Here is a 26,853-nt window from a genome sequence, read left to right as displayed (position 1 = left end):
CCAAATCAGGCCAGAAAGGACAAAGTTATAGCTGTTTCAAGCTTCCCCATTATAGCCTATGGGTGAAACATTGAAACAGTGGAACTTTTTCAACAAAACAAAATGGAACAGCGGTTTCAAATCGAAATGAAATTCAAAACGAAATTCTGTTCTGTCAAAACATCAAAACGCAAGTCAAAATGGAAGAGTGCTGTTTTGCACAGCCCTAATGGCCAATGACATGGCCAATATGTTTTGACTTGGAATCTGCACAGCCAAACAAGATGTGTTCTAAAATGATCTATACCAAGTTGCCTCAAATTTACATTTTTTACAGTATGTCATATCAGTACCTGCAAATAAGAGTTTATTTGGGAAATGCTGACCTATTCTAACTCTAGCAGCATGACTATAACTCTATAATATTATTTGAGGATAGAAAGGGCGCTAACATGTTTACATTTAATTTAATAGATTTCAGATTTAGTGTTTCATCAAAAAAAAAAAAAAAAAGCCTATTTGGCAAGGGGAGTTTTGGGGCTGTCATTTGAACCTTTGGTCCTTTAAAAGGTGCTCTGGAGTATATAATGCTAGGTATGCGTGCTTCAAGATGAATCCCTCCATAATATTCATACAGCTTCCTGTCAGCGTACCATTTCTACCCACTGATTTTTAAGTAAACCTCCCTCATGACTTAAAACTCCTGAGTGAGTGCAATGAGAAGCTCTGCTTAAAAACAGATGGCATTATATGGCCCACTATAATTCCTGCAACATGGATTACTGTCCCGATCTACACTGTAACAAACCTCTGAGCTGTAAACATACATCACAATTATGAATTAAACTGTAGACAGGCAGCACTGGGGAAAGAACTCAGAACCCACTATGCCAAAACAAATGGCCCTATTGCTTGAGCTAGAAGAAAACCTTCAGGAGCTATAAACAGAATCAAGGATTATATTCACTACAGGATGCAGGCAGGGATAAAATCTCAAATTTTAGAAAGTCTGACACTCCATTCATTAGAAGGCAAAGGTCTATAGAAGCATCAGCTAATACAAGACAATACCCACAGCCCCATGTTCCAGTAGCTAAAAAGGGTAAATGACAATGGCAACAGACAACTGCTTATAAGACAACTGAAGTACAGTTCATTAGAAGTGTTGAGGCCTCAACTAAGAACATGGTTTTGTTAAGAAACAGGGCTTGTCCCTACTCACCAGAGATAGCCCCTAACAATAAACTGAGTAATAAATTATCAAAGGGTGAGCCGAGAGACAGACGGGGGGAGGGGGAGGGCAGAGAGATGGAGAGAGCATAGGCGATGCATAGGGGAGGTAGGGGGGGGCACATGGCCACCCTGACAGCGAGTGCTCCAGCTGGTAGGGGGGTAGGGAGAGCGCTAGTGCCCCCCCTGAAATTGGCTCCGCCAGCCAGCAGCTGGCCACTGGGGGATACACCCCCCCCCGATCGTGCCCTGCTGGTGCCCCCCCAGACTCAGGAGGCACCAGTTGCCCATGGGAGGGAGAGGGGCAGAGAGAGAGAGACGTGGTCCTTGGACACGCATGCATTTGTAGCACTAGTGTGCCTCAGCACTTCACAATGCTATAACAGCAGAGCGCTATGAGGCAGCGCAGATATGCATCTCCTAGTTTGCCTGCTATAAAAGCACACGCTCCAGCCTGGGAACAAAAAAGGGCTTGCTCCTTTGCTTCCCCACCTCTAGGGAAGTCTGTCAGTAGCCTAACTATTGACCACCCGACTTCTCCCTTGCTGGCATTCAGAGGCTGTTTGACAACTACTGCTGTTCCCAACAGTGGAAAGGGCAAGCTATCTCTGAAGCTGATGTTCCAGAACCCAGACCAGCATCTATCAAAGAGCCCCACCACCACTCCTGTGGGTAGCAAGGGTGAGGACACCTGCTCTGGAGTAGCAGCATTTCTGTGACAGGCAGCCAGCTGCTCTCCCTCCATTCCCATTAAGGCGGGAGGGAAAAGAGCAGAGTACTATGGGATACTAGAGGACCTAAACACTGTGCAAAGCTTCAGGTGCTGATTCAATTTGGAGGAGGTCCGGCCCAATTCAGTGGCCAAATCTCTGAATCTGAATTTGGAGTCCCCACTTGACACCACAAGGAGCTGGACTCAGACTTCATGCCAGTAAGTAGGGGGCAAAGGGGGCTAGAGGAGGGGGGAGAGGACCGTGGGGGGGATCCCCACCAGGCCCCATCCCCTGCCTGCTCCCCCAACCCCCCTAATTACCCCTAACCCCTGTCCACGCTCTCAGCCCTGTCAATGGCTGCCCCGCCCAGCCCCAGCTCTTTAAAAAGAAAAAGAAAAAAAGAAAAGCCCCACACTCACTGGCTGCTGCCAGACAGGGGGGGCAATGCCCGCTGTCCCCTACTGCCCTGTGGTACACGGGGGGGCTCAGCCCCCACTCACTCTCCCAATCCTATCAATAGCTGCTCCAACCAGCCCCAGCTCCTGGTTCTTTAAAAAAACAAAAACCAAAAAGCACCGCACTCACCGGCTGCTGCAGTGGCTGTCAGGGCTTCTGGGGGCTCATGGCAGAGCCCCCCATGCAGCCCCCCCCCCTTGCAGCACAGGGCAGAGGGGTGCAGTGGGGATTGCCCCCTGCATGGCAGTCAGTCACCATGAGGCTTTTCTTTTCTTTTTTTTTCTTTAAAGAGCTGGGGCTGGGAGAGTGGGCAGGGGATGGGGCCTGTTTGACTCAGAGGTTTGGCTGATGCAGCGGTGGCTGAATCTCTGAATCAGATTCAGCTGAATCGATTTGGGGCAGTGATTCAAATCACCAAATCGAAATCACTGTCCCCCTAATCAATCAAGTCAGAAGCGAATACTAGCCTTTTCACACAGGCTTACTATAGACACCCCCCTCCCCGTAACAGTCTATGTTACACATAACGCTACAAAACCTAATACTATAGAGAACTTCCTGTTTTTTGGTGAATCCACCACTGCTTTAAGACTACAGACAGCCTGAGTATATGCATATTAGCTTTTAGAATGGTTAAACCTGGTACCATGGAAGTCACAGACAAGGATGCTGGGTGAGTGAAGCTGACATAGCTGCTTCTCAGCACTAACCTGCATATTTAATCAGAATGGAAGGCAATCTGAACTAAACTATAGCTATCCCCTTATCCTTGAAAACCAGCATCAGAGAGATCAATATTAACCTAAAAAAGTGACAAGAGCCTTACTGTGGACAGACTTGCACACTGGTTATGAACTCAGCTAGAAACTGAGGTTTGGCTGTTCAAGATCTGCACAGCTACAATTACCCGAATACGTTGGCTTCAGAAGTCTTGGACATTTGTCTGTGCTTTCCAAAAATGATTAAAGAGGAAACATACTTCCATTTTTTAAGTATTCTTCTACGATGCTTAAAAACAGAGGAACAGACTTAGCCTCTTTCCTCAACTATTCCACCGTGGGGCTTTCTCGTGGAAATAAGTGCAAGACCATACTTAGCTGTGACAGGAGCATGCCCACCTCCCAAGTTCCCCAAATATGCCTAGAAAAGTATATTAAAAATGTCTTGGCTCTGGGGACTTTCCTAATTGAATCAGGAGGCAAATACACTGGACTAGCCAAGTGGCCTGCCTGTTCAGGATTGGCAATTGTCCAATCTTCATTTTTTATTTTTAAAGCCATCACTCTGTACTCCACACCATGCTTAACTCACACTAGAGACACTGAGTTCCTCTGACCTTATCTTGCCCCTTTTCAGACTTGCACCTGTAAACCCCCTCTGCCTACGCAGAGCTCCATTGAAACCAGTGTATTTCTGCTCATAGGGAACAAGTTGCAGGATGTGGACATAAACTATTATTTCTGCAGCGTGGTGACTGTTTTATTTTATGTGCATACAGTGCCCAACAAAAGTGGGGCCCAAATCTTGATTTGCCTTTTTGGTGTAACAGCAATGCAAATAATATGTACCAAGACTAGGCATAAGTTAGCAAGGTGACAGTGAAGTAAGTGCTGTTGTACTGGCAACAATGGCAACAACAGTGGAAACACTGAGATGGAGGGATGAGGGGTGAGTTACCTGCTGTGCCTGCTGCAGCAGCTCCATTCGCTCATGCAAGATCTGGCTATCAAACTCGCGGCTCTGCCTCAGGATCTGCCTCCGCACCTTCTCCACCGCAGCTCGCAAATCCTCCCTCTGCACTTCATTCAGAGACTCATTTGCCCGCCTTCCTGGATCCTGCTGCAGAGTGTTATACAACGTGGCTTCCAGCTCCTGGATTCTCTAATGCAACCCAAATCACATACAAACAGGCTGACATGTGAGTACAGCAAGCAAACATCCCCAACACCACAACAAACAATGCCAGTGAGCAAAGCCTAAAAGGAAAGAACGGAGGATGGGCACAACTAGGCAGCAGAAAAGCAGCAACCATGTGAGCAGTGAAGAGCATTCCATACACAGTGCACACAACCTCATGAGACTTAACACGGCAGGCGTGGTGTTGCAGTCTGTTGAATGAATGGTTCTTAGATTTAACCAGAGTTCATAATGCATGCTAAGGAAAACAAGATTCTGCGTATTTCCAGAGGCCAAATTCTAGATCAGTTCATGACAAGCCCCACTGAAAAGACTGAGCTATAAGGAACCAAGAGGTTCCCTTCAGCTGGATTGTTAAATCAATACATAGCGTTTGAAAAGTATGAAAAGCAATATCTGCACACAAACATACTGCACATGGCAAGAAAAAGCTTGCCACGCCTTTCTCTCTCTTGACCCTACAATCCTAGTCTGCTGTTACTCAAGGTTTTCCTCACTCCATTTTGTTCGAGTGCCCATAAGCAACAAAATAGACTCTTGGAAAGGGGATCAAAGGCAAAAGCAGAGAATCAGACATTTCATAGAGTGAAGAGAAAAATGCTCATGTACTTGAGGGATGTGTGTGGGAAGATAATCACCCATCATACTCTTTGTTTCTGGTTAGTTTCTAGCCAATTGTACTTTAAGAATCTCATGTATATGTCAAACAAGGCAATATTTCCAAGGCAAAAAGTACAGGGAATACATAAACCAAAACAGAAAACTTTGCTGACTACATAAAACAGAAAGAAATCCTTATGATATTCATCTATTAGGTTTTATATGACCTTATTTTAAAAGAACAACAGAAAAGAACAACAGTATTTGGATCTAAACTACATGACCGCATCCCTTTAAACTTCACAGCACCTTTGTGTGGTTGGTAACTCTGTTGTATTACTGGTGAGTGAGCTGTAGCACAGAGAGGTTAAATAGCTTGCCCATAGTCCTGATACTAGAAAGAGAATCCTCTATAACCTACTATAAAACCTGGTGATCTTTTTTCAGTTTGAAGTATTTACAGTCATAAACAATCCTTAATGCCATACTACTGCCATTTCCTTAGATCTCATTATTCTTAAAAAGCTGGATATACTATTTTGCTACTGCCTAGATAATTCAGAGCATTTCCCTTATTTGTCACTCAGTCAGAAAAGGAACAAGCCTGTATCTTTATTTAATAGGGCTAAGAGGATAGTGTAGTGAAGGGAGCATGAAAGAAATAGATATTTATGACTTTGGATACCAGTTAGCAGAAAGTATTTATAAAATAGCTGGAAAAAAACACTTGAAAAAAAATCCAAAGACATTTTCTGAATATTTAGCTCATAATAATTTTGCACACACTTATCCCAGCTCCTGGAACCACAGTTCTACCACCAATCTTGGAGTAAACTACAGTGCAAAAAGATGACCATTCTTATCTTTTAAATTCATTTCCTATGCCATCTGACTCCATTGAAATGATGTTTGGTTTCCTAATCTAGCAGGATAATACCCAGGTTCATTTTTTAAATTATTTTATGAAATCTGATCAAGTGCGAACATTTAATGATAGTTCTTTTCCTACCATGTAAGCCTGGTCCAGAGCTTGTTTCCTGTAGTCGAGTTCTTCCTCTAAATAACCCTTCTGTTTACTGAACAGGTCCTGAGCAATAATAAAAATAAGGGAAGGTTTGTTTTTTATCCTAACTCATAAAGTATCATAATGTTAACCACTTCTGTATATGAGCTTTCAGTCACTTAAATATGAAAGTAACAGAGAATCTTAAGCCAAGGATCATATATATTGTTAGAATAATTGAATCATTAGAATTATTAATAGTAGTTTTAATGTATTTTTTTTTAATCTTCATATCTCACACATCTTTGATGATCTCTAAAGCTGCACAAAACTTAAGGGAAAATTCCTGCCTTTACCCAAGGGAGGTACACACAAAGGCTGAGGACAAAGGTGAAACATATCTGTTGTGTGTGTATTATGAGAAACATTACCTGCACAAGGCACAAATCATGATGCTGAGTGCACATGTGCCTTAAAACAGGTCAGGCTGTAGTCTTTAATCTGTCTACTGGCTGGCATGTCCTTTAGGCAGCAAAACCTCTCTCTACTGTGTGGGAGAGGTGTAAGAGAAAGCAGTAGCTAATGTGGAGTACATGATCCCATCTCAAAGCAAGATACAGATCCTGTCTCATTGCTAGCAAAGGGTAGAAAGGGTCTCTGTGCTCACCAGTTCTCAGGTACATTTCCTTGGCAGAAGGGAGATTTGGCTCTAAGCTTTGCAGGAGCCCTTCAAAGAAGATGGGGAGGCTGAAGCCCAGCAAGGTTAAGTGACGTTACCCAAATAGTTGCAGAAGCTGGCAATAGACCTTTCACTGTACTTTGCTGTAGCACCTTTGTTTCTGAAGAACTGCACACAGTTGTTTATTGGCTGCTTGTGTATTAATGAGGGATCATTGCAACTGTCACTGAAACAAATTGGATTTTGTAGAACTCGACATCCAAAAAGAATAGAAATCTATAGGTATTCTGTGGGCTAGAATTTGGTCACTACACTGAGAAAGGACTCTGAAATTTTTAACAAGTATAAATGTAACGAGCACATCATACCAGATAAACAATATAGCCCAACTTTTTTTCCATTCAAGATATTTTGTTATGCTCACAAACCAGTAGTCCAGAAAGCAGAAAGGGTATTTGGTCTGATTTACAATTTATAGGTGTCATCTTTGTTCAAATATAAACTTTTTTGTTTCCTCAATATTTGAAGTAAAAAGCATTTAAATATAATTCTATGAGACAGAATTATTCATTTTATGCTTCATTAAAATATGTGCCTATGGGCTAGTATGGATGCTGTAGTGTAGCATTAGAACCACTCCCAAACATACCCTAGCATTGTGTTGCTCACAAATTGCTGAATGAAGAAAGGTAATTCAGGTTGACTTCAAATTTTACTTGCAATTGCTGGACTGAATTTTGCCTCAGAGATGCACATGCAGTTCCCAATAACATTTCTGGGATTTTATGCTCATAAACACAGGAATAGAATTTAGCCAATCAACAGCAATTATGAATAAATTTCAATTTAATTTTAATTTTTTTTTGGCTTAAAACAAATCTGCCTAGCCCAGCAACTTGACAGTCTGAAGAGGGTTTAAGCACCAGAAGGAATTATAATAATGCATGTCCCTATTAAAAACAAACCATCCTTTGTGACTATGACAGTACAGAACATAGAGAAGTAGGGCTGGAAGGGACCTCCAGAGGTCGCCTAGTCCAATCTCTGCATGAGGCACCATCATCCCTATCCAATCCATCCATTGTCTAACCTCTTAGCAAAAACTACAGAGTCAGCCCTGACAAAACCAAAGACATAACTCCTAACCTCCTACAGGTAAAACAGGGAGGCCATGGTGGCCAATGTCCTGTTGCTCTTACAAGATTATTTAAATAAACCTAAGAGATCCCAGGATCTCTTAGACCAGGGGTGGGCCATTATTTTGGGTGAAGGGCCACTTACCGAGTTTTGGCAAGCTGTGGAGAGCTGCGTTTCCCGCTCTGGCACAGGGAAGCAGGAATAGCCCCATGATCCCAGACCAGAAACCTCTGCTAGGCAGGGGTTTCTGGTTGCGGGGGGGGCAGGGCTGGGCAGGCCTTGCTGCTGGGTCCTGACACTGGCCTCCCCTGGGTCCTACTGCCCCTGGCTCCTGTCATCTTTGACAGGCAGCTAGGAGCAAATAAATATTAATTTTCTAATTTTTTTAGTGGCTCCATGGGCTGGATAGAATGGCCTGGCAGGCTGGATCCGGCCCCTGGGCCATATTTTGCCCACCCCCGTCTTAGGCTCTCTTCTATCTCCCAGCTCCACGGGGCAACTAGCAAAGTCCAGAAGCATGGGAAGTACCCACAGTAGAGCATAGGCATAACTATAACTGCTAAATCATCCCTGGTTAATGCCTATCTAACCTCTTGAATGCTTCCAGTGATGGAGATTCCCCAACTTCCCTAGGCAGTCTAGTCTACTGCCTCACTGCATTAACAGTGAAGCAGTTCTTCCTGATACCAATCTAAACCTATTTTTCTGCAACTTCAAGCCATTGGTCTCCACACTAGAGGAGACTAAACCAATTTCCATCTGCTTTTTCAATTTATTTTTTTTTTTTTTACTATCATTTGTACTATGCTGGGTTCTCTACAAAATTCTGTGCAGTGTGTACCGTGCAAGGGACAGTCTGTGCCTTAACATACTTACATCTTACATGCATAGAACAACATATAAGAAAGGCACAGGGACATGGAGAGACTTGTTGAAACCTTTGCAGGAAGCCAAAGGCAGAGCCTGACATCAGTTCTAAACTATGGTTCTAACCATTGGGTCATGCTATTTTTCAAGGTATTACTTAAAAAAGCAGCCACAAGGTACACAAAAGACAGAAATCATGATTTAAGGATAAGGTTTTCAACCACATTTAACATGATATAACCTTGCTCTAACTAGTTAAGCTGGCACTGAGAACCTTTGAAAATTCCGCCCTAAATTATTCTTTTCAAATTAATTAAATAATTTCCACATGGCAAGGGGCAAGTGTTCCATGGAGGCTGCCAGATTGCTGGGCTTCGCAAATAAATACAATTGCTTAGAGAACAAGATTTCTAGGCATCACCAATATTCTTAAAGTTAGAAAGATGTATTTTCCAAATATGTCTTGATCATATTTTTCTCCAAAAACACATTATAGTTATGTTTTCCCAAACTTAAAGTTATACATAAAAAAATTCTGTCAGATGCATAACAGGAGTTACACCTTGCTTTAGATGATAAAACTGGTATCATGCCACATCCTCAAAGGTGAGGAGCCTGAGCACCAAGGAAGCAGAGTTTTAATTTTTTCACTGACACAGAGCTCCCCTATGGCCATGGGCAAGACACTTAACCTCTCTGCCTCAGTTTCCTTTTCTGTAATATGGAGATAATGTTGCTTGCTTACTTATCTATTTGGAAAAGGTATTTCAAGAATCATTTGGTGTTTTGAAAACAATTTGGAGATGGTAAAATGGATTTGACAATGTACTACATGCATAATAAAAAATCAACAAAGCTACATGTTCATTGGAAAAAACCTCACTTCATATGACATACAGCAAAAGTACAGCTTATTGTCATATTGAGTTTGGTATTCAAGCCAGAATTGCACCTGAGAAGGCATTCCATCTCTGAGGGGAACAAGAAGTTGAAGTGAGAGGGGTAACCTGAAGGAGGAGGAGGAGGATGGTCTCATGTGAAAGGAAATACAAACCAGAGTCCAAATTAATCCCTCTTGCAATTTGAATGAACTCTGATCCCAAAACTGAAAAGATCTTGCTGCTGCCAGACAAAATAATACACATAGGAAGCACACAAACACGTTTTGCACCATTTAGTTATTATACCCTGTAAAATGTGCCTTGTGTGTAGTATTTTGCAGGTATAGCTGCTGGTTATCAACATTTATCTAGTTAGTTGGTCTCTGCCCTCAACTTTAAAGGCACTAGCTCTTAAATGGGGGTTTAGCAATCTGCAGCTGACAGTTTCAAGAGGCCATCCCCACTAAGCAGAAAGAGACAACTACAGATCATGCGCACACATTTATACACTTGGTTCTGACGTTTTAATCATTGTTTCTTACCTTTTCATTCTCCAGGTCTATCATCTTCTGTGTCAGGGCAGCTTCCATTCCTTCGATCTGTTTTAACCACTATATGAACATGGCAGTAATGAGAGGAATACAGAAAGGTGAAAATACAGCTTTTGGAGGAGCTTTATTAATAATTTTGTAAGTTAATTTGCTGAGGACACTCCCAGTTGCATGCTTCACCCCTCCCCCCACCCCATTAACTGTTCAACTTTTTCAAGCTATCAATGAATGAGTAAGGCAGCCACTGGGAATTAATAAAGGTTAATTGTGAACGGAGGTAGCTGTAATGCAGTGGATTAATTTGCTCCCCTCTAAAGATCTACATTTAGATCGAACTTGGGTCAAAACTGCAAAATTAGTCTGATGGTTTCAACCCTAGTGTTCCCCACACACATTGTCTGCAACACAAAAGTCTTGCTCTTAGGGCCCAACTCTGGCAGTCCTTGCTCATGGTATTGAAACCAATGGAACAACTTGTCCTTTATTCACATAAGTAACAGTAGCTACATGAGGGGGTGAGGGCTGCCAAAAGGTAAAGTTTAAGATGGGTAGGCAAAACTGTATGAGAAAATTCATGCAGGTCAAAAGATCAATCATCCTATCAATAACTTTTTTATTATATCTAAAAGTATTATAAAAAGGCATAGAAGAATGGGCATTGCATTCCAAGTGTAAAATTGTTATGGTAGAAGCTAAAACTGTGGAACACACAGATCTTGCTTGTTAAATATTAATGACGGTTAAAGGCAGTGAATATTCATGGTCTTTTAGTGCATCAGAAGAGGTGGAAATTCTCATTCATGGCTTTATTTAATGTATTTATTTAATTTTTACTGGTTTACAGAACACAGTGTAGGTAAGTGGTTATTAATTTATGTAGAGCTTGCGCCCACTTAGATCACAAGGAGCTTCATCTCCCTGGCAGTCAGGTTGGACCCCTAGAATATAGAGTAAAAGCATTCTGGGGAAATTAGAATTCTTTGTTAATTACTGTATAAGTCTATTGATTGGTGTCTGGTGAGATTTGAGGTTCAACCTAATGGACCAACATGCAACCTATTTTTTTTGTATTTAATTTTTTATAAGTTACGTGGGGTTCTCATGATGATTTTTTTCAGTGACCGCAAGCCAGAATTGATAAATTCCAGGCAATGATTCAGATTAGATTTAGGAGTTTAAGAAAGCAAATTCTCTTTTAAATTAGTTACAATACATTCTTTTAATAAGAGACGGTAATACACAAATTCACTCCTCAATTATATTCATCTGGTCATTTATTGTTTCAGAGAATGATAAATGAAAATGGAAGCTTATTCTACCTACTTCCTAGGTTTACATTTTAGCACAGATTCTAAGCAAGTGACAAGGAACATTTCATTTCCCAAGAGACACTGTTCCAGCTGTAATCTTTGCACCTTTCTCTAAAATAATGGAGATGACAGATTAAACTAAGGAAAAGGCATATTGTGTGAAAGAGATCACCTTCCCATCATACACCTTCAAGAATCACCCAAGTGAAAGGGTTCTGTATAGGGAACTCATGCAAATCAGGTCATTATACACGTATTACGAACAGCCTTTTGACTGAAGGCAGAGTATTACAACCTCTCTCCAGCTGCTACTCCAGCCCTTAGCTCAAACAAGGCCACCATTTCCTATGCACGTCTATGCACCCATGCAATCATTAACTAGGTACCTGTACCTCTTCCATTGGCCTGCCCCTAATGATTCTCTCCCCAATAGATTATGCCCTCTGCTGCCACCATGCACCTATTTCACCCATCTCTCCACATGGCAGCAAGTTTGCTGCACTGCAGGCCTTTTTGTTATCCTGAAGGCCTTCAGTGAATATCACCCTTGGAAAACTGGTCAATGCCAGTTTGATGCTGCTATTCAGAGAATTTCAGCTCAAGTTCACACTTAATGGCTGCATCCAGATGAGCGTGGCCGTGCAGTATGTGGCGCCACAAACACATCTGTGGTGCCACATACCACACATTTAGATGGTCTCTGCACTGCAAGGGAGTGCTGCCCATGCATGCGCTGCTCCACCTTTTTTTCCTGAGGCTTTTATTGACCCATGGATATCCAGGGGTTTAAAAAAAACCTGCAAAAAAAAAAAAAAAATTTTGGAGCGGCGCATACACAGGAAACGCACTCTACTCAAAAGTAGAGCTATGCTCTAGTTGACAGCGAGGCTCTGTGCAGCAGCATTGCTACCTCTGCAGTCCCGGGAGGCCCCCAGAGCCCAGATAAGGCTGCTGGGGCCAGTCCAGTGCTGCCCCCAGCCTCCCCAACCAAACCTGGGGTAACTTGCCGCACACCAAAGTGTGCATGGCATGGGTGTTCCCTGGGGATAAGTAGCTGAAGTGCAAGGTGCACTGCTGCTACTTGTCTCCGGAGAACCAAACGTCCACGCTCCTCTGGATATGGCCTATTCCTGCCAAAGGACTTTGCAAGATACCAAGTATCCTCATGATCTCACTAAATCCAATGGGAGAAGGTGCTGAACACCTCAGAGCTTGGCCTGAAATTTTTAGATCAGAATCAGCCACTTGTGTCATCCTTATGCTGTACCGGTCTAATTTTGAAGGAGGAATTGCTAAGATTCAACATACGTTTGAAGAGAAAAAAAGAGCAATTGATATAATTCATGGGGTCATATTCAGCTATAACCTTCCTGCATTAAAGCTACATTGCTGTGAAGTAATGCAACATTAGCTAGAATTACACCAATATGTTGTTTACATGAAGACACATTCCTTTATTTAACAGACTTATTTCCAGAAGGCTCATATCTATGCAAGGCAGAGTACTAAAAGCAATGTTTGACATGAATAAAAATGGAACATAATTATATGGACTACGTAGAAGTGTGTGCAAGTGTATTGATGATGCTGAGGATATGTAAGTGGTTCCAGCATTTTACAGAAGGATCTTATTATAAGGCAAAGTTGTGATGGCTTATTTTGATTAAGGATCATTCTATCACAATGGATACCAGAAATATACAGGAGCTAAATGGGTACTTAGTTACAGGGCCAGCTTCTATTTTGGGTCACATTGGACATTTTTACATGACTCAATGAATAAAATATTTGTATTTTGTAAAAACGAAGAGAAGGTCTACTGAGGAAACCAGTGGAATTGCCTTGAACTGATGGAACTGCAAGCAAAAAATTGGCCTGTGATTCCTACTGGGGTTATGTTAAATCAATTCTCTCATCTGAACCCTATTTCCATAGGGGTTCTTATTTGCCTGGGACTTACAGCTTTTAATTTGGGATCCCTGGAATTAATACATAGCAGAAGGTGTCATAACAATGTGCAGCACCATGCTGTGTTTACAGTCATTTCCTCATGCAGCAAAGATGATTCCTCGTTTGTTATGCCTCATCTCAATATGCTGTGGACATCAGTAAATCCTTCCATTAGCAGATCTCTAAGCACTAATACAGTCAGGCTGTATAGAGTATCTCTGAGTGATTCATAATAATGAACTTAGCCGTGTTACATTTCCAGGAGGCTGGGAAGTGTTATTGTTCCTTCTTTTACAGAAGAGGAAGCTGAGGAGTAGACATGTTACATGTTGCTCAAGGTCACTCATGTTGCTTGCAACAAAACAGTACTGACAGCAGGCATTTAGGGGGTTCATCTTGTACCTGAACCAGCAAGGCGCACACACACATGCATATACGCATTTCTGAAAATGCTATTAGTTTTAAAAAGAATGAAAGTAATTTCCTTCCTAAGACATTAAGACTTAAATTCAGAATTCTACATTTTCCCTGACATCAGTAGCACTTAAAGCATTAATTACAGCACAGCTTTGACCTTCATTAACAGTACAACAGCAATAGGCAACCTCCTGTCTATTTAAGAGCTAGCAATATTGAGTGTTCCAGGAGAAATAAAACCCTAGATTCGGTCTTGGTGAGTGAAGAGCTTTTAATTCACTTTAAAACAGTACACAGGGAAACTCAGAACTCTTAATTCCTCATTTCCTGTATGAGCTTAATTGATGTATATCATCTGTATCATCCCAGTAGACTACTGGTTGGCGGTGGTAACCAACCCATACAGTCTACCAACACAAGGAAGTCGTAGCAAAAGTAAAGTGAATAGGGGAAACTGGAGGCTGAAATTGTGAATAGTTCGTTGAAGGCTTCTTAAAACATTAGTAATTGCAATATGCTTCCCACAGTAAGAAATGATAATGTATAATTAATAATCATACATTTACAGATATATTTATAAAAGAACCCAGAACAATCAGTGAATAAATCACTGTTTTCATGAGTAGACAGGACGGCTTAGTGGGTAGGACACTAGGCTAGGTCACCTGAGACCTATGCTCAGTTACCAGTGTAGGCACAGATATCATGTGTGACCTTGAGCAAGTGATTTCAATCGTCTGTGCCTCAACTCCCCAGCAGGTATACAAGAATAACATTTTCCTGCCTCCTACAGGTACTATGCGGATAAAATTTATCATTGGGTTTTATTCAGTACAGGCTTGTGAGACAACTACACTACAATGGCATTAAAATTATATAGACTGTTTACACTTTACTCTAGTTTTAAAAACAAACGTATTGACAACAGAGGATAAAATTAAAGATTCTGTCTTTTTGAACAAGCTGGGTAAGTAGTAAGACAAACAAGTAAGTCATTCTTTAATCAGCTCAGGACCAACAGAAATGCTAGCAATAAGAATTCCTGTGAGATAATTAAAATGATTATTGGGGTGGATTTATAAAATATTTTTGCTTTTTAAAGATTGAAGATCATTTTATAATTTCTTCTTGTTATGAAGAACTGACAAACTCATTTTTTCTTAGACTGTGACCATCAAGTGATGTGATTTCCTGAACTGTGCAAGCCTGACTCTCAACAACAGTCCCATCCTTTTCAATGCACCTGCTCACACAAGAACTAACCAGCTTAAGTAAGGGTAGCACAGTCCAGAGTTTGTGCAACGTTAGCCTAAGGAAAAGAATACTCAGATCCCCATCTAGCCTAATCGTTTGTGTTTTCTCCTAATATTTTAAAGTCTGCAATTCTCACCTCTTCTCTTACACTACACTGACAATAGGTTTTAGTGTTCTCCTAGTTTCATTTGGTGTACACTAGGGCTATGCGAAACGGCTGTGTTTCAATTCAGTTTTGGATTCAGCCATTTTGGAGAACAGCAATTCATTTTGATGTTTTGGATCACTGTCCTGTTTTGTTTCCACCAAATCTCCTCCAAATCTGTTTTGAGCCCAGCCAAGCAGGGCTGCAGGGCTCCAGCAGGGAGCAGGTCAGGGCTGGGGGTGGCTCGTCTGGGGGGAGGGCTGCTGCCCTCTGTGCAGGTGAGGAGACCCTCCACAGATCTCTGATCCCTGCAGAGCCAAGTCACATGGCAGGGACCAGCACTGCCCTGCTGTGAGACCTGGCTCCTCAGGTAGCAGAGATCTACACTGCGGGTCTCCTCGTCACCGCTACCCACCCCATGCAGCCCCGGATCTCTGCTCTGTGTGGAGCCAGGTCACAAATCAGACACCAGCAATGCCCTGCCGCGTGACCTGGCTTCGAAGAAAGCAGAGATCCACACTGGGGTCTCCTAGCTGCTGCTGTCTGCCCTGTGCTGCTCTGGATCTCTGCTCCCTGTGGAGCCAGGTTGCATGGCAGATACCAGCACTGCCCTGCAACACGACCTGGCTCTGCAGGGAGCAGAGATCCACGTTGGGGTCTCCTCACCGCCTCCGTGTCATCAAGGCAGCAGGGGGTGGGCAGCGGCAGCAAGGAGACCCCCAGAACACATCTCTGCTCCCTGCAGAGTCAAGTCGCGTGGCAGGCAGCAGCATACAATTATTTCCTTGCAACCCTGGCTCCGAAACTCTGAAATTTTTCAAAACATCTCCAAAACAATTTCGAAACTTTTTGGATATCTTGTTTTGATTCAAAGATGTTTCTGAGCCTTCTGTTTTGATTCAGATTCGGTGTTTTGGATGCTGAAACAGCCCAAAACACCTCCAAAATGAAATGGCTGCTGAAATTTTGCATAGCCCTAGTGTACACCAACCAATAACTTAGCTGAATCATCAACCAATCATTGTTTGCTAGTCATTATCAACTATTTAACAAGACCAATGGAGTTTTGATGTTGTAGATCCATCTTTTAATATCAACTTTTTAAATAGAAGGCTTACTGGGGAAAATACTTTCCTTTCTGGTTTATTTTCAGAGTCATTATTTGCCCCTATTAATGATGGAAGTAGAAAGCTAGTTCCAGTTGCACAGAAAAGAGTAATCTGTCTAATAATCTGTCCAGTGAAAAATACTTCTTAAAAATTAAATATTGAACTAAATATCACATTTACCAAATGGAAGTTTTACCCTCCTAAACTACTCCTTACTCCTTTGACTAACATGTGTTAGACAATCATAATTATACATTCTGGTCAATTACAGATCCACTGCTGAATGGCATGGAGAATTAGCAAAGACAGATCATTTAAATAGCAAGCTAACTCAGCAATGTGTGCAACCGTGATGCTTTTTTTTTTTTTTTTTAAACCAATAATTCTCAGTTTGGATACTAAAAATATTATTTGAAAAACAGACGGCTACATGTCTGTTCTCTGATTGACACATTTTGGTCTTAAAAACTACGGGTAATTGGAGTGGTTATTTTCTGAAACCAGCTGACTATGTTTTTTTAGGTCTGATGACAATGAAATGTGCCAGGCATACAGTTCTGGATTTAGGTTTAGCGTGAAACCTAATCACCCTTCAGTACGGAGCTCAGAAGCTGCTTCCCTTAATATACAGCAGTTGGACACCTCAGCAGTGCCCTACTTGCTCAATGAAGTCTCAAGAGGGGACCAAACCTTAACAACAGAAACACTGAATCACGTTTTGCTATTTAGATTTTCCCCATGTGGCACTAAGGAGATAAAGGATGAGGACATTTGAATTTGTGAGAAAACAGTAAAATGCCATGCTTGTTAAAGTGATACTGAATTTCTCGTTAACAGTATATTCAGGTAAAGTAAGTAGCAGGAAACAAAAAGGTAGGGTGTTTGTTTGTTTTATTTGGCTTTTTTGAGACATTTTTAGCGGTTTAAGCAGGGGAAAGAGATTAAGAGCCTTTTTCCCCCCCAAAATTAAAATCTTTGTTTCTCATGCAATATAACATATGGGAAAAAGGAGTGCAGCAAGCTTCCCGCACTGTGCTGATTATCCTCTTTTCCCCACTAACTCCCGTAGAAGAGGACAGTACTCAGCTCACCACTTCTCGACTTCAGCACCTCACAGAAAGAATTACCATAATATCAATCATGCAAAGCAGTGGGCAGCCTCTTGTGAGGTTCTAGGCTCTTTTCTCAGAGGGGTTTGTGGGAGTGGAAGATGCTGGCACATCCCAAAGATGATACTTTCCTCCAGATTTTTTAGTATGCTTAATTGTATGTCACAGCCCTCCACATGCATAGCTCCAGTGAGGACAGGTTATAATGAACACATGCTCAAATCCATGTGAATTTAACAGAAAGGCCACTCTTCTCTGATAAATCATCATACAAATTTCTGATTGGTGTGCTCTGGTTTTGTGCAGACAAAAAGTTTTAGTGAAGTCTACCTTTTCACAGAGGGAAAGTACAGTCCCAGCTTGGATAATTGCAACCTGTTCTTCGTTTCTCAAATTCTAAAACAGAAAAAAGGTGCAATTGCATTTTACACTGGATTGTAAATCCATTCCTCAAAACAGGTGTGATGGATTTTGAGTACCCTGTATCTATCAAAGTATATCAGGTGCCTGATTATTTAAAAAACAAGAACAGAAAAGATCCAATGATTAAAAATTAAGCTCAAGTAAAGTAGATACAGTCCCTAGTCACTTAAGTTCAGTACATCATTCCCATTATGGCTTTTCAATGGAAGAGTTACATGAAAACAAAGTGGATACAATCTAGTGATTTTTTTTAAATGGGAGAAATGGCATTTCACTGCAGAGTAGCCCTAATGCAAGGAATCTATTGCAGAATTGGGCCTTTTATTAATGAAGACTACTCACAGAATAAAAGGGTTCCCATAAATATTATTTTGGATTTCACAGTTTAATCTATGATCTGAAACTCTTGTCTAAATCAACCTTCACACCTTACAGACTAGACTCAAGCTTTCCTAACATATGCCTCTCATAAACCAGCTCTCATTGTACTTTGTAAGCTCCCAAGTTTACATCTGAGAGGCACTGCAAAAATATATAGCTTTGACTTCGTTCTTCTGTCTTATATCCTGTCCCCTGAAGTCCCTAAAAAAATGTATTTAAATGCCACTCAGTAGGGGCCCAATTATATTTTGAAAAAATGCAAGGAATCTGCACCTATGCTGGTAACAACTGTCCCTGTCATTTGCCAATGAATATGCAAATTCAGTCATTCAGAAATGCCCTAATGCATTTACTGGCATGGAGAAAAAAAACAACTTCAGAACAAACACACACACACAAAACCAGAAATATATTTGAAATAAAAAAATGTGTTACCCCATTATCTCCAAGAATATCTAGCTTCTTCATAAGTTCAGAAATATTCACATCCTAGAAAAGATTTTCAATACTCATTGTTCATAAAGGAAAGGGGGGAAACAACCTTCAGTATTCATATCTTTTCATGACTTTTCTGTAACTTTACATGCAAAATGTCACCAAAAGCCACATGTCAGTTTTATACCACAGGGACACCAATTCTGTGGATGTGTTCACAGTTCAGGGAGAGGTGTGCAGAGTAGCTGTTTTCTGCACACCACTGCGGGTGGGCTTATTAGCTCTATTGGCTTAATTGGCTCTGTCACTCAGTAGTGCAGATTAGTTTACCCACAGTACCATACAGATGTGGTAACCTTTTTATAAACCACTACAACAGTACAACATGCTTGAGGCTGGGGATGCCTGGCATGACAAGTTTACCATACACATGGCCTTACTTAGAGCTAGAACAATGGGTACATGTGAAGTCATGTGTCATTTCATATGTACTTTCATCAGTTTACTAATGAATACAACTGAAATGCTGAATTAGGGAAACAGGCTTAGAGGCAGATTCAGTCCAGGATGTCAAGTTTAGCACATTGGGCCACTAGAGTTGACAGGAAGACTATAGAAAGTATGAGCTGGGTCATCTAGGAAACAAAATATAAATCTATCAGCCCTCTAACAGCAGGAGCAATGCCTGCTGTGCACTGTGATCAGGGAGCAATGCTGCATCAGACTGAACTGCCTGCTAGTCAGTAGTAAGCACAGAAGCCTAAGCAGCAAGTTGATATTGATTCCTAATTAGAACTATTGATTAGTTTTTAAAAATTTGCATGCGTCTAATTTTGTCCTTCTTCTCCTTACAGAAAAAAGAACCCCACACCAACTGTCTCCCCCTAAAGATACACACATAAATATACAAACAAACCCTATTAGAAACCCAGTCTTAGTCTTTCCAAAATCAACAAAGAAACAGCCACTGATGTAAGAGGAGCAGGATCAGACCTCAAAGGCCCATGAATAGTATCTTGTGAAGTGTTGAGCACACTCAAGTCCCACTGCCATCAGTGATAGCTGATAGTGGCCAGCACGTCACGTGTCCAGTCCTTTGCAGGACTATCTTATGACATTACTTCTACTATATAAAAATACCGGTTTGTATCTGTCTACTATGCACTCATGCAAGGAGCCAGTAATTTGATGCCAATTTGTTTGCCAAATTAGCTATTGCATTAGCCTTACAAAATACATTAACAGACTGCAACACTCTGGCAAACAGGCTTGGGTACACGAGGCTAAAAAAAATGGAAATTCCATTACAGCAATATACAAGCGTAGAAGAAAAAAACTGCCATTCATTACATATGAATCTAACTTGGTTCCCCGACAGTAACAGCATAAGATCAGCACACCACACAGAAGACATTCTTTTTCCAATCCAGTTTTTCCCCCTCTTACTAGAAGGGTAGTAAGTGTGTACTTTATCTATTGGGCAGACAGTCCATGCTAGCATTCAATTTTTTTTATTTTTTTATTTTTTTTATAAGTAAAAATATTTAGAAATCAGCTCTTTCTGCAATTTTCAAAACTGGGTTTAAACTTTCCAGATCTGACATGTGAGCATATCTTGAGGTCAGAATTTTCAGGTTAGAATCATCTCTATTAACACTGAATAAATAAGACTTGTAAGTAATCAGTCACTATTATGGAAATGTGACACTAGTACAATAATAAAGAAATATATATAATATAATGGAGCATTTTCAGGCCAGATACTTGATTTTCATTTAGTTGTCATTGAACATAAGAGAACATTAAGAATCAAACCACATTTTAAGACCTATACAATATTTAATTTACTACAACCAAATAACCATTTTCCAAAGATTTCAAAACACATGGATCATAAATCAATTGGGCCTCACAACATCCCTGTGAGGTAGGTAAAAAATACATTTTGCAGATTGGTAAATTGGGATAGAAGTTAAAAAAGGTACCAAGAAAAAAAAAAGCCCAAGAAAAAAATACAAAACGCTTTTTTTTGTGACAAAAGATGAAAGATGGACTCTACGACATCTATTTAAAAAGAATACTTTTTGTGCTGGGAACCTGGATCTATCTGGAGTACTGTGTCCAGTTTTGAGCCCCCCACTATAGAAAGGATGGATACATTGGAGAGAATCCAGTGGAAGGCAATGAAGATGGTTGGAGGGCTGGGGGACATGACTTATGAGGAAACACTGAGGAAGATGGGCTTATTTAGTCTACAGAAGAGAAGACTCAGAGGGGTTTTAATAGCAGCCTTCAACTACCTGAAGAGAGGTTCCAAAGAGGATAGAGCTAGACTGTTCTTAGTGGTGGCAGATGACAAGACAAGGAGCAATGATCAAAGGTTGCAGCAAAGGAAGTTTAGGTTGGATATTAGGAAGAACTTTCTTATGAGGAGGGTAGTAAAGCACTGGAACAGGTTACCCAGAGTGGTTGTTGAACCTCCATCCTTGGAGGTTTTTAAGAACTGGATAAACAAAGCCTTGGTTGGGATAAAATAATTGGGGATGGTTCTGCTTTGAGCAAGGTTTGGACTAGATGACCTCCTGAGGACCCTTCCAACCCTAATCTTCTATGATTCTATGATCATAGCAGATGTAAGAGCTCCAGCCAATGCACACGTTAGATTACAAAGGAGGACATTAAAAAGCAGAATCAGGATCCTCTGCAAAGTGTTTTGGGAAGGAAATCTATTAATTAGTGTTCTTCAGCAGTGTGTCAGATAAGAGTCAGATTCTTAATTCTGGAGACAACTCAACAGATCCCCAGACAGAGAGGGAGATCTATATCGATCAATCTATGTATCTAACCTAAATTCAGTGAACTGTCCTTTCTGATGGTCTTTTATTTATTAGGACATTTTATTCTGGGTATGTCCACAGGCCCTTTGCTGTAACAGAACATTCAGGGAAGGTTATGGTAGTAAGCATGTAAGTTATTATGCCATAGTATGTTAAACACACCAAATTGATGGCACTAGTTGCACCCAGAGTAATGAAAACCGCATAGTTGAATTTTATGGCCATAATTTCTCAGTGACCCCTACATCTAATTTATTCAGATCACAAATACAAATAATGTTTCTCTAATTGCCTCCAGTGCACTCTGAACCAGTGGTCAGAAAGTTTATTTTCTTTTTGATCTGTTATGCATCATTCTTAAGAAGATATTCTAAACTTAACCTTGGGTAAGCTAGCATGGCAACCAATTTGAGGTCCCCTTGAGATTTTGAGTCTTCAGACTGAAAAAGAGCAACATTTTATTTTTCTTACTGAAGCAAGCAGGTAAGATGCCAGTTATTTATTTTTATTTCAATATGTGTAGTATGCTTATCTTGGGCCTCATTCAAAGCCAATGAAAACTAGTTAGCAGGGCCATGGTACTTTCAATGGATTTAGGACCAGGACACTTATGCTTCTAGGCCCCACTTCATTACTACATTACTTAAGCACATACTTAATGAAGTCCACCAAAGTGCTCTGCTGGACTGGGGCCTGAGTACACAAAAGGGATCAGAACAAGTGATGGATGGGAGCTATATTTACAATCCTTTTTCCTGACCTTAACTACACTTCAATATTGAACCTGTAATTCAAAATTGAACAAATATAGAATAGCATGAAAAACATATGATAGCTAACCATTCATACAATTGTATTCTCTATAGTTTATTCAGGCTAACTCCTAAACCACTCAGGTTATTAGCCTCAGGAAAATACTAGACAAGTCTAGCAGACCTCATTGTCAGGAGTCATCTTTCCCCAATTATTCATCCTTTTCTCCAAGTTTCATCCTATATTTTTCTTTGCAGAGAAAAAAGAAATTTTCACATCTGGATCACTGCTGTATGTTTAAAAGCAACCATCATTTGACAGGGCAATTTATTCATGTGTTGGGTAAACTTTGATAGAGCTCCTGGATAATCCAATCATCTTGAGAGCTAATGAAGCCACATCTACCTTTATTCCTTCTTGTTGACAGAACAGTTGAAGTGCACTTCCATTGTTTTCAGGGAAGGTAGTTATATGGAGGTTAAATGCTGGCGACCTTCGTTCTCTCTCCTGAGGAAAGATTTTGTTTCAAAAACAATATATGTGATTACATACAAACATTAATTTGCCATAACCTGAGTTACTCAAAAAACCTACATTTACTGATAGACATAATCCACAGATCTCTATTCAGATTCAAAATACATTGTGGTTTTCCAGACTCCTTAGAGTTTTGGCATGGGACAAAAGCCCCAATTATACAACCAACCCATGCAAGCAGTGTCTCTGAAGTTTTAAAACTAATAAGGGTCCAGATGGGGCATATAACCGTAATGCTTGGGGATGTAGGAAGTATTTGAGATAATTGTCTCTTAGAAAGAATATTTTATTTATTACTTTATACATGGACCAGATGACTATAAGAAAAAGGTTCACAGAATGAAACCTCAAATTAATGCCGAATCATATTCTGACTTTGAGAATACTCCCTCTCATTCTGAAATGATATCAATTTCATTCTTAATTTAACAGTAAAGCCCCATCTCAACTCATCACTTATACCACAATAAAACTACTTTGCAGCTGAACTCTACATACCAGTATTCTAAATCCTTAAAAGCAAAAGAATTCACTACTCACCCAGGTTTTTATGTTTGAAATATACTGGTACCCTACCTTTAATATTTTCGGTGCCAAAAACAATAAATGCACATATATTATCTCTCAAACTATATCACTCTTAAAATTTGTGCAGCTTATTGACTTGATTTCCATGCACTTGCTCAAAATACTGATGTAGCATTTCAGTAGAAAGCAGCAATACAGCATTTCAACAGATGAAGGACTTCCACACAAAATTTCATTTTGATGCCCTTGTTGAAAGCAGCTGGATTGAAGGCTCTGGAAACTGCATCTCAGGGCCTTATTCTGAACAAAATTAAACCTATGAAAACCAATGGAGTTGCACCAGTGTAAGTGAGATCCATATCAGGCCTATCTTCTATACCCTGAGCAAGAATGGCATGACAAGCGAGAGTTGGAGCCAAAAGAGCTACTGCAGGTTCCAAGTCTATTCCATCCATAGCCTGTAGCCTGACTTCCAAAACAACAATTGAAGTTAATTGTGTTGGTTGTTTGGTGATATGGACATTTGTCCTTTGGTAACTGAGCTGAAACCACAGATTTACTTCACCCATTAACAAAACACACCATAACAATTTCTGTTCAGTAGCATCCTACTGCATTTGAAACTGTGATCCAGAGCAGAGGCAAAAATGTCTGCATCCCATCACGAGTCTCCTCAAACAGTTTCCTGAAGAGTTTTCTACAACTGATCTAAATTTTAAAATTCAGCTATACCAGTAAGGAAGCTTCAACTTACAATAGAAAAACAGAAACAGAAGTTCTAATCTAAAATTAACCTAATTTAAACCAACATCTAATATTTTAATCATTTGGCACAGCAATAAACCATCCAATGTTTCCCTGCATTAAATGATACACAATGGCCTTGTTTTCTAATATATCCTGATTTTCATCTGAAATAATTTGGGTAATCAAAATGCCTGAAAATGTTTCCACAAGAACTGAAAGCTGCATAATTTTGCTAAAGAACTCACTCCCAGTCACTTTTGTGCTTATTGATTATCTATCAGCACACAGATTTCTTTTTTTGCATGCTTTCTCTGAAATCATAGGCATATCCTGCAATGGTTATTCTGTAAATAGATTCTCAGCAAGAAACTAGAACCATTGTCCTACGCTATAGTTTAGTCTTCAAACAATTCTTTAGTTAAATGTAGAAAGTTCTTATACTAAAGCACTCTTGAAGAGTCTTTTTTTAAGATGTAATTTGCTTTAAGTCACTTTTTCTGAAAATGCTCCAGTTTTGGACAATGGCTGCTAGCTTGCTGCCAGTTTTAACTTTAAATTTGTTCTGTATTTGAATTCAGGGTTGCTAAATAAAGTATAAGACAGTATCCATTTCAATGTCCAGAATGACTACTAGGACGTGTATATTGCAGAATGCGTAATTTGTCACGTTACATGCTATGACCTCAAAAACATACAGATGGTAAAATAAAACAATAAAAACAAAAGATTTTAAGAAAAAGATGAAGAAAAAGAATGATGTCACTGAAGTAGGATGAAAATAAGATTTTCATCTTTAGTATGGAGGTTACACATGCGAGGGGGTGTGGTGAAACACACTGGATGAAGAAAATTACGAAACAGCAACACTAAAAAAAAATCTTTCATAGAACTGATTCTAAATGGTGTTAAAAATATGGACGGTGTTTTCAAATGGGGTATGGTGTTATCAGGCAACATAGTGGGGCAATGCATCGCCCCCATACTGGGGCAACAGTTTAGCATCCTAACACTCCCTGCAAGCCCACTTGCAAAGTGATGAGGAGCACCATTACTTTCCGACAAAATCACAGAATTGCTTTTAACAAGATGTAGCCACCCAACTATTACATATACTCAAATGAATGAATTTGAGGAAGAAATTGCCATTAAGAATGTTACCTTCATTTCCACCAGTTATGCTTGTGCCTCACCCTTCTAATTTGTCTTACTAGCTGTAAATATTTCCTTTTGTCTTTTAGTAATGCCAATTGATTCTAATCCAGTAACACTGCATATCAGCAGTGAAGAGACTTTGAGTGCTTTCAACATCAGCTATGAACATTTGCACTAATATAAAGTAAAAATTATTTGAAAATATTCTTAATTAAAAACAATTACAGGTTGACATGATGGATGTATGAGATCCTTAGACTTTATTGCATGCAAGACGTGAGAAGGCGTGTTAATCGAAACAATGCCAACCAAGTTTGTAGTATGCATACCAAGTGATTTCACATGCAAGAAAGGAGTAGTTATGGAAATGAAACAAATAAAAAGGCAAAAGATTGCAAAACAAAATATTTTTATTAGGTGCAAAACAAACTATATGCAATATATATTAGCTATTTTACATCTTCATAAACATTAGTGAGCATTCTTTTCAAAACATATTAAGGCAGTGGCATCATTTTCATTATCCAAACATACAATATTAAAAAAAAACTAAAGGGGTCTTTCCCTTATACATGCACTGGTCACCACTGAACGTTACATGAATTTCAGCTTGGGTTCAAACACAATTTCTGTTCCATTTGAGAGTTTACAGAGAGAATCTCTTACTTCAAGTTCTAGCACTCTGAATTCTAAGAGCTCATTCTGGTCTTTTGCATCCTGCATCTCGGTCCTCAGCTGATTCTCTTCCTGTTCCATTTTGTAAATCTAAGAGACAATACAATATTAAACACAACTAAAATCTGGAAAAAACAGTATATCTGGTTACATACACTGATTCTTTGCATTTTTTAAGAAACAATAAAATTTCTCAGTTGCTTGTTGAAACAAGAGTTAAGAATTAAACTCTAAGCTAAAAAACTTTTAGCCCAAATTTCTTACAAAGGTCTGAACTGCAAACACTTTGTGTGTAGTCTTTACTTTGTGCACTTGAAAAATACCTTAGAAGTTTAAGTTTGAGTCCATTCATGTGCCTAAAGTTAAGCACATACAAAGACATTTGCTGGATCATGACCTTAGACAAAATGTCCACTGAATTCAGTGCATAGCCAGTTGGCTGGGTGTCAAGTCTTGAAAATGAGGAAACAGTACATTAGAAACAATGCTATTGGCCCATGACTAGAAGGACAAGATTTTCTCAATAAGCAGACAATGATTTGTCTGGTCTGAAGTTTTCCAAAGACCCATTTTGAAAAGCATATATGGCAAGTGATACAAATCCTGCAGCTAAAACTAAGAATGATGGTCTTACTTTCAGCACCAGCTCCATGACACTGGGCGAAGCACACAGTAATTGAAGTCTGGTAGTCTGTTCATGCATACTTTTTTTTTTTTTTAAACCAAATTTAATGCAATGGCAATGGACATTTAATGCTTTATACCAAATTAAACAATCAATCCAATTAGAAAGAAATAGGAGTGGCAGCAATCTTAGTCCTAGATTTGTATCATGCTATTGTATCAATTTTCAGTAACACCCAAGGACCCTTTTTGCATTACTATGACCATTTCAGAGTTATATTTATCAGCAACTTGAGACATCAACCAGTTTAAGTCCCCATTGTGCAGGGTATTGTATGGTTATCCAGGAAATGATAACCTCTACCCAAGAGGAGGGGTTAGACAGCACTTTAAACTCAAATTATCACACTTGCCATTTCCGGGTAGAAATAAACAGAGTGACTTCCACCTTGGC

The 26,853-nt window shown here is 40.0% G+C and overlaps 1 protein-coding gene across 1 annotated transcript in view; it reads right to left on the bottom strand.

Moving 5' to 3' along the window:
* JAKMIP1 (janus kinase and microtubule interacting protein 1) overlaps nt 1–26,853 on the bottom strand; it is a 221,141-nt gene that overhangs the window by 23,644 nt on the left and 170,644 nt on the right. Inside the window, exons 15-21 of the mRNA XM_025195098.1 lie at nt 25,767–25,865; nt 22,542–22,643; nt 18,547–18,600; nt 17,638–17,703; nt 10,005–10,073; nt 5,905–5,982; nt 4,056–4,259 (exon numbers count right to left, since the gene is read on the bottom strand). Coding sequence (XP_025050883.1) covers nt 4,056–4,259; nt 5,905–5,982; nt 10,005–10,073; nt 17,638–17,703; nt 18,547–18,600; nt 22,542–22,643; nt 25,767–25,865 — 672 coding nt within the window. The remainder of the gene's footprint in view (nt 1–4,055; nt 4,260–5,904; nt 5,983–10,004; nt 10,074–17,637; nt 17,704–18,546; nt 18,601–22,541; nt 22,644–25,766; nt 25,866–26,853) is intronic.

The sequence above is a fragment of the Alligator sinensis genome, unplaced genomic scaffold (genome assembly GCF_000455745.1).
Source record: "Alligator sinensis unplaced genomic scaffold, ASM45574v1 scaffold421_1, whole genome shotgun sequence".
Classification (NCBI taxonomy): Eukaryota; Metazoa; Chordata; order Crocodylia; family Alligatoridae; genus Alligator; species Alligator sinensis.
This window is presented reverse-complemented; position numbering and strand designations above follow the sequence as displayed.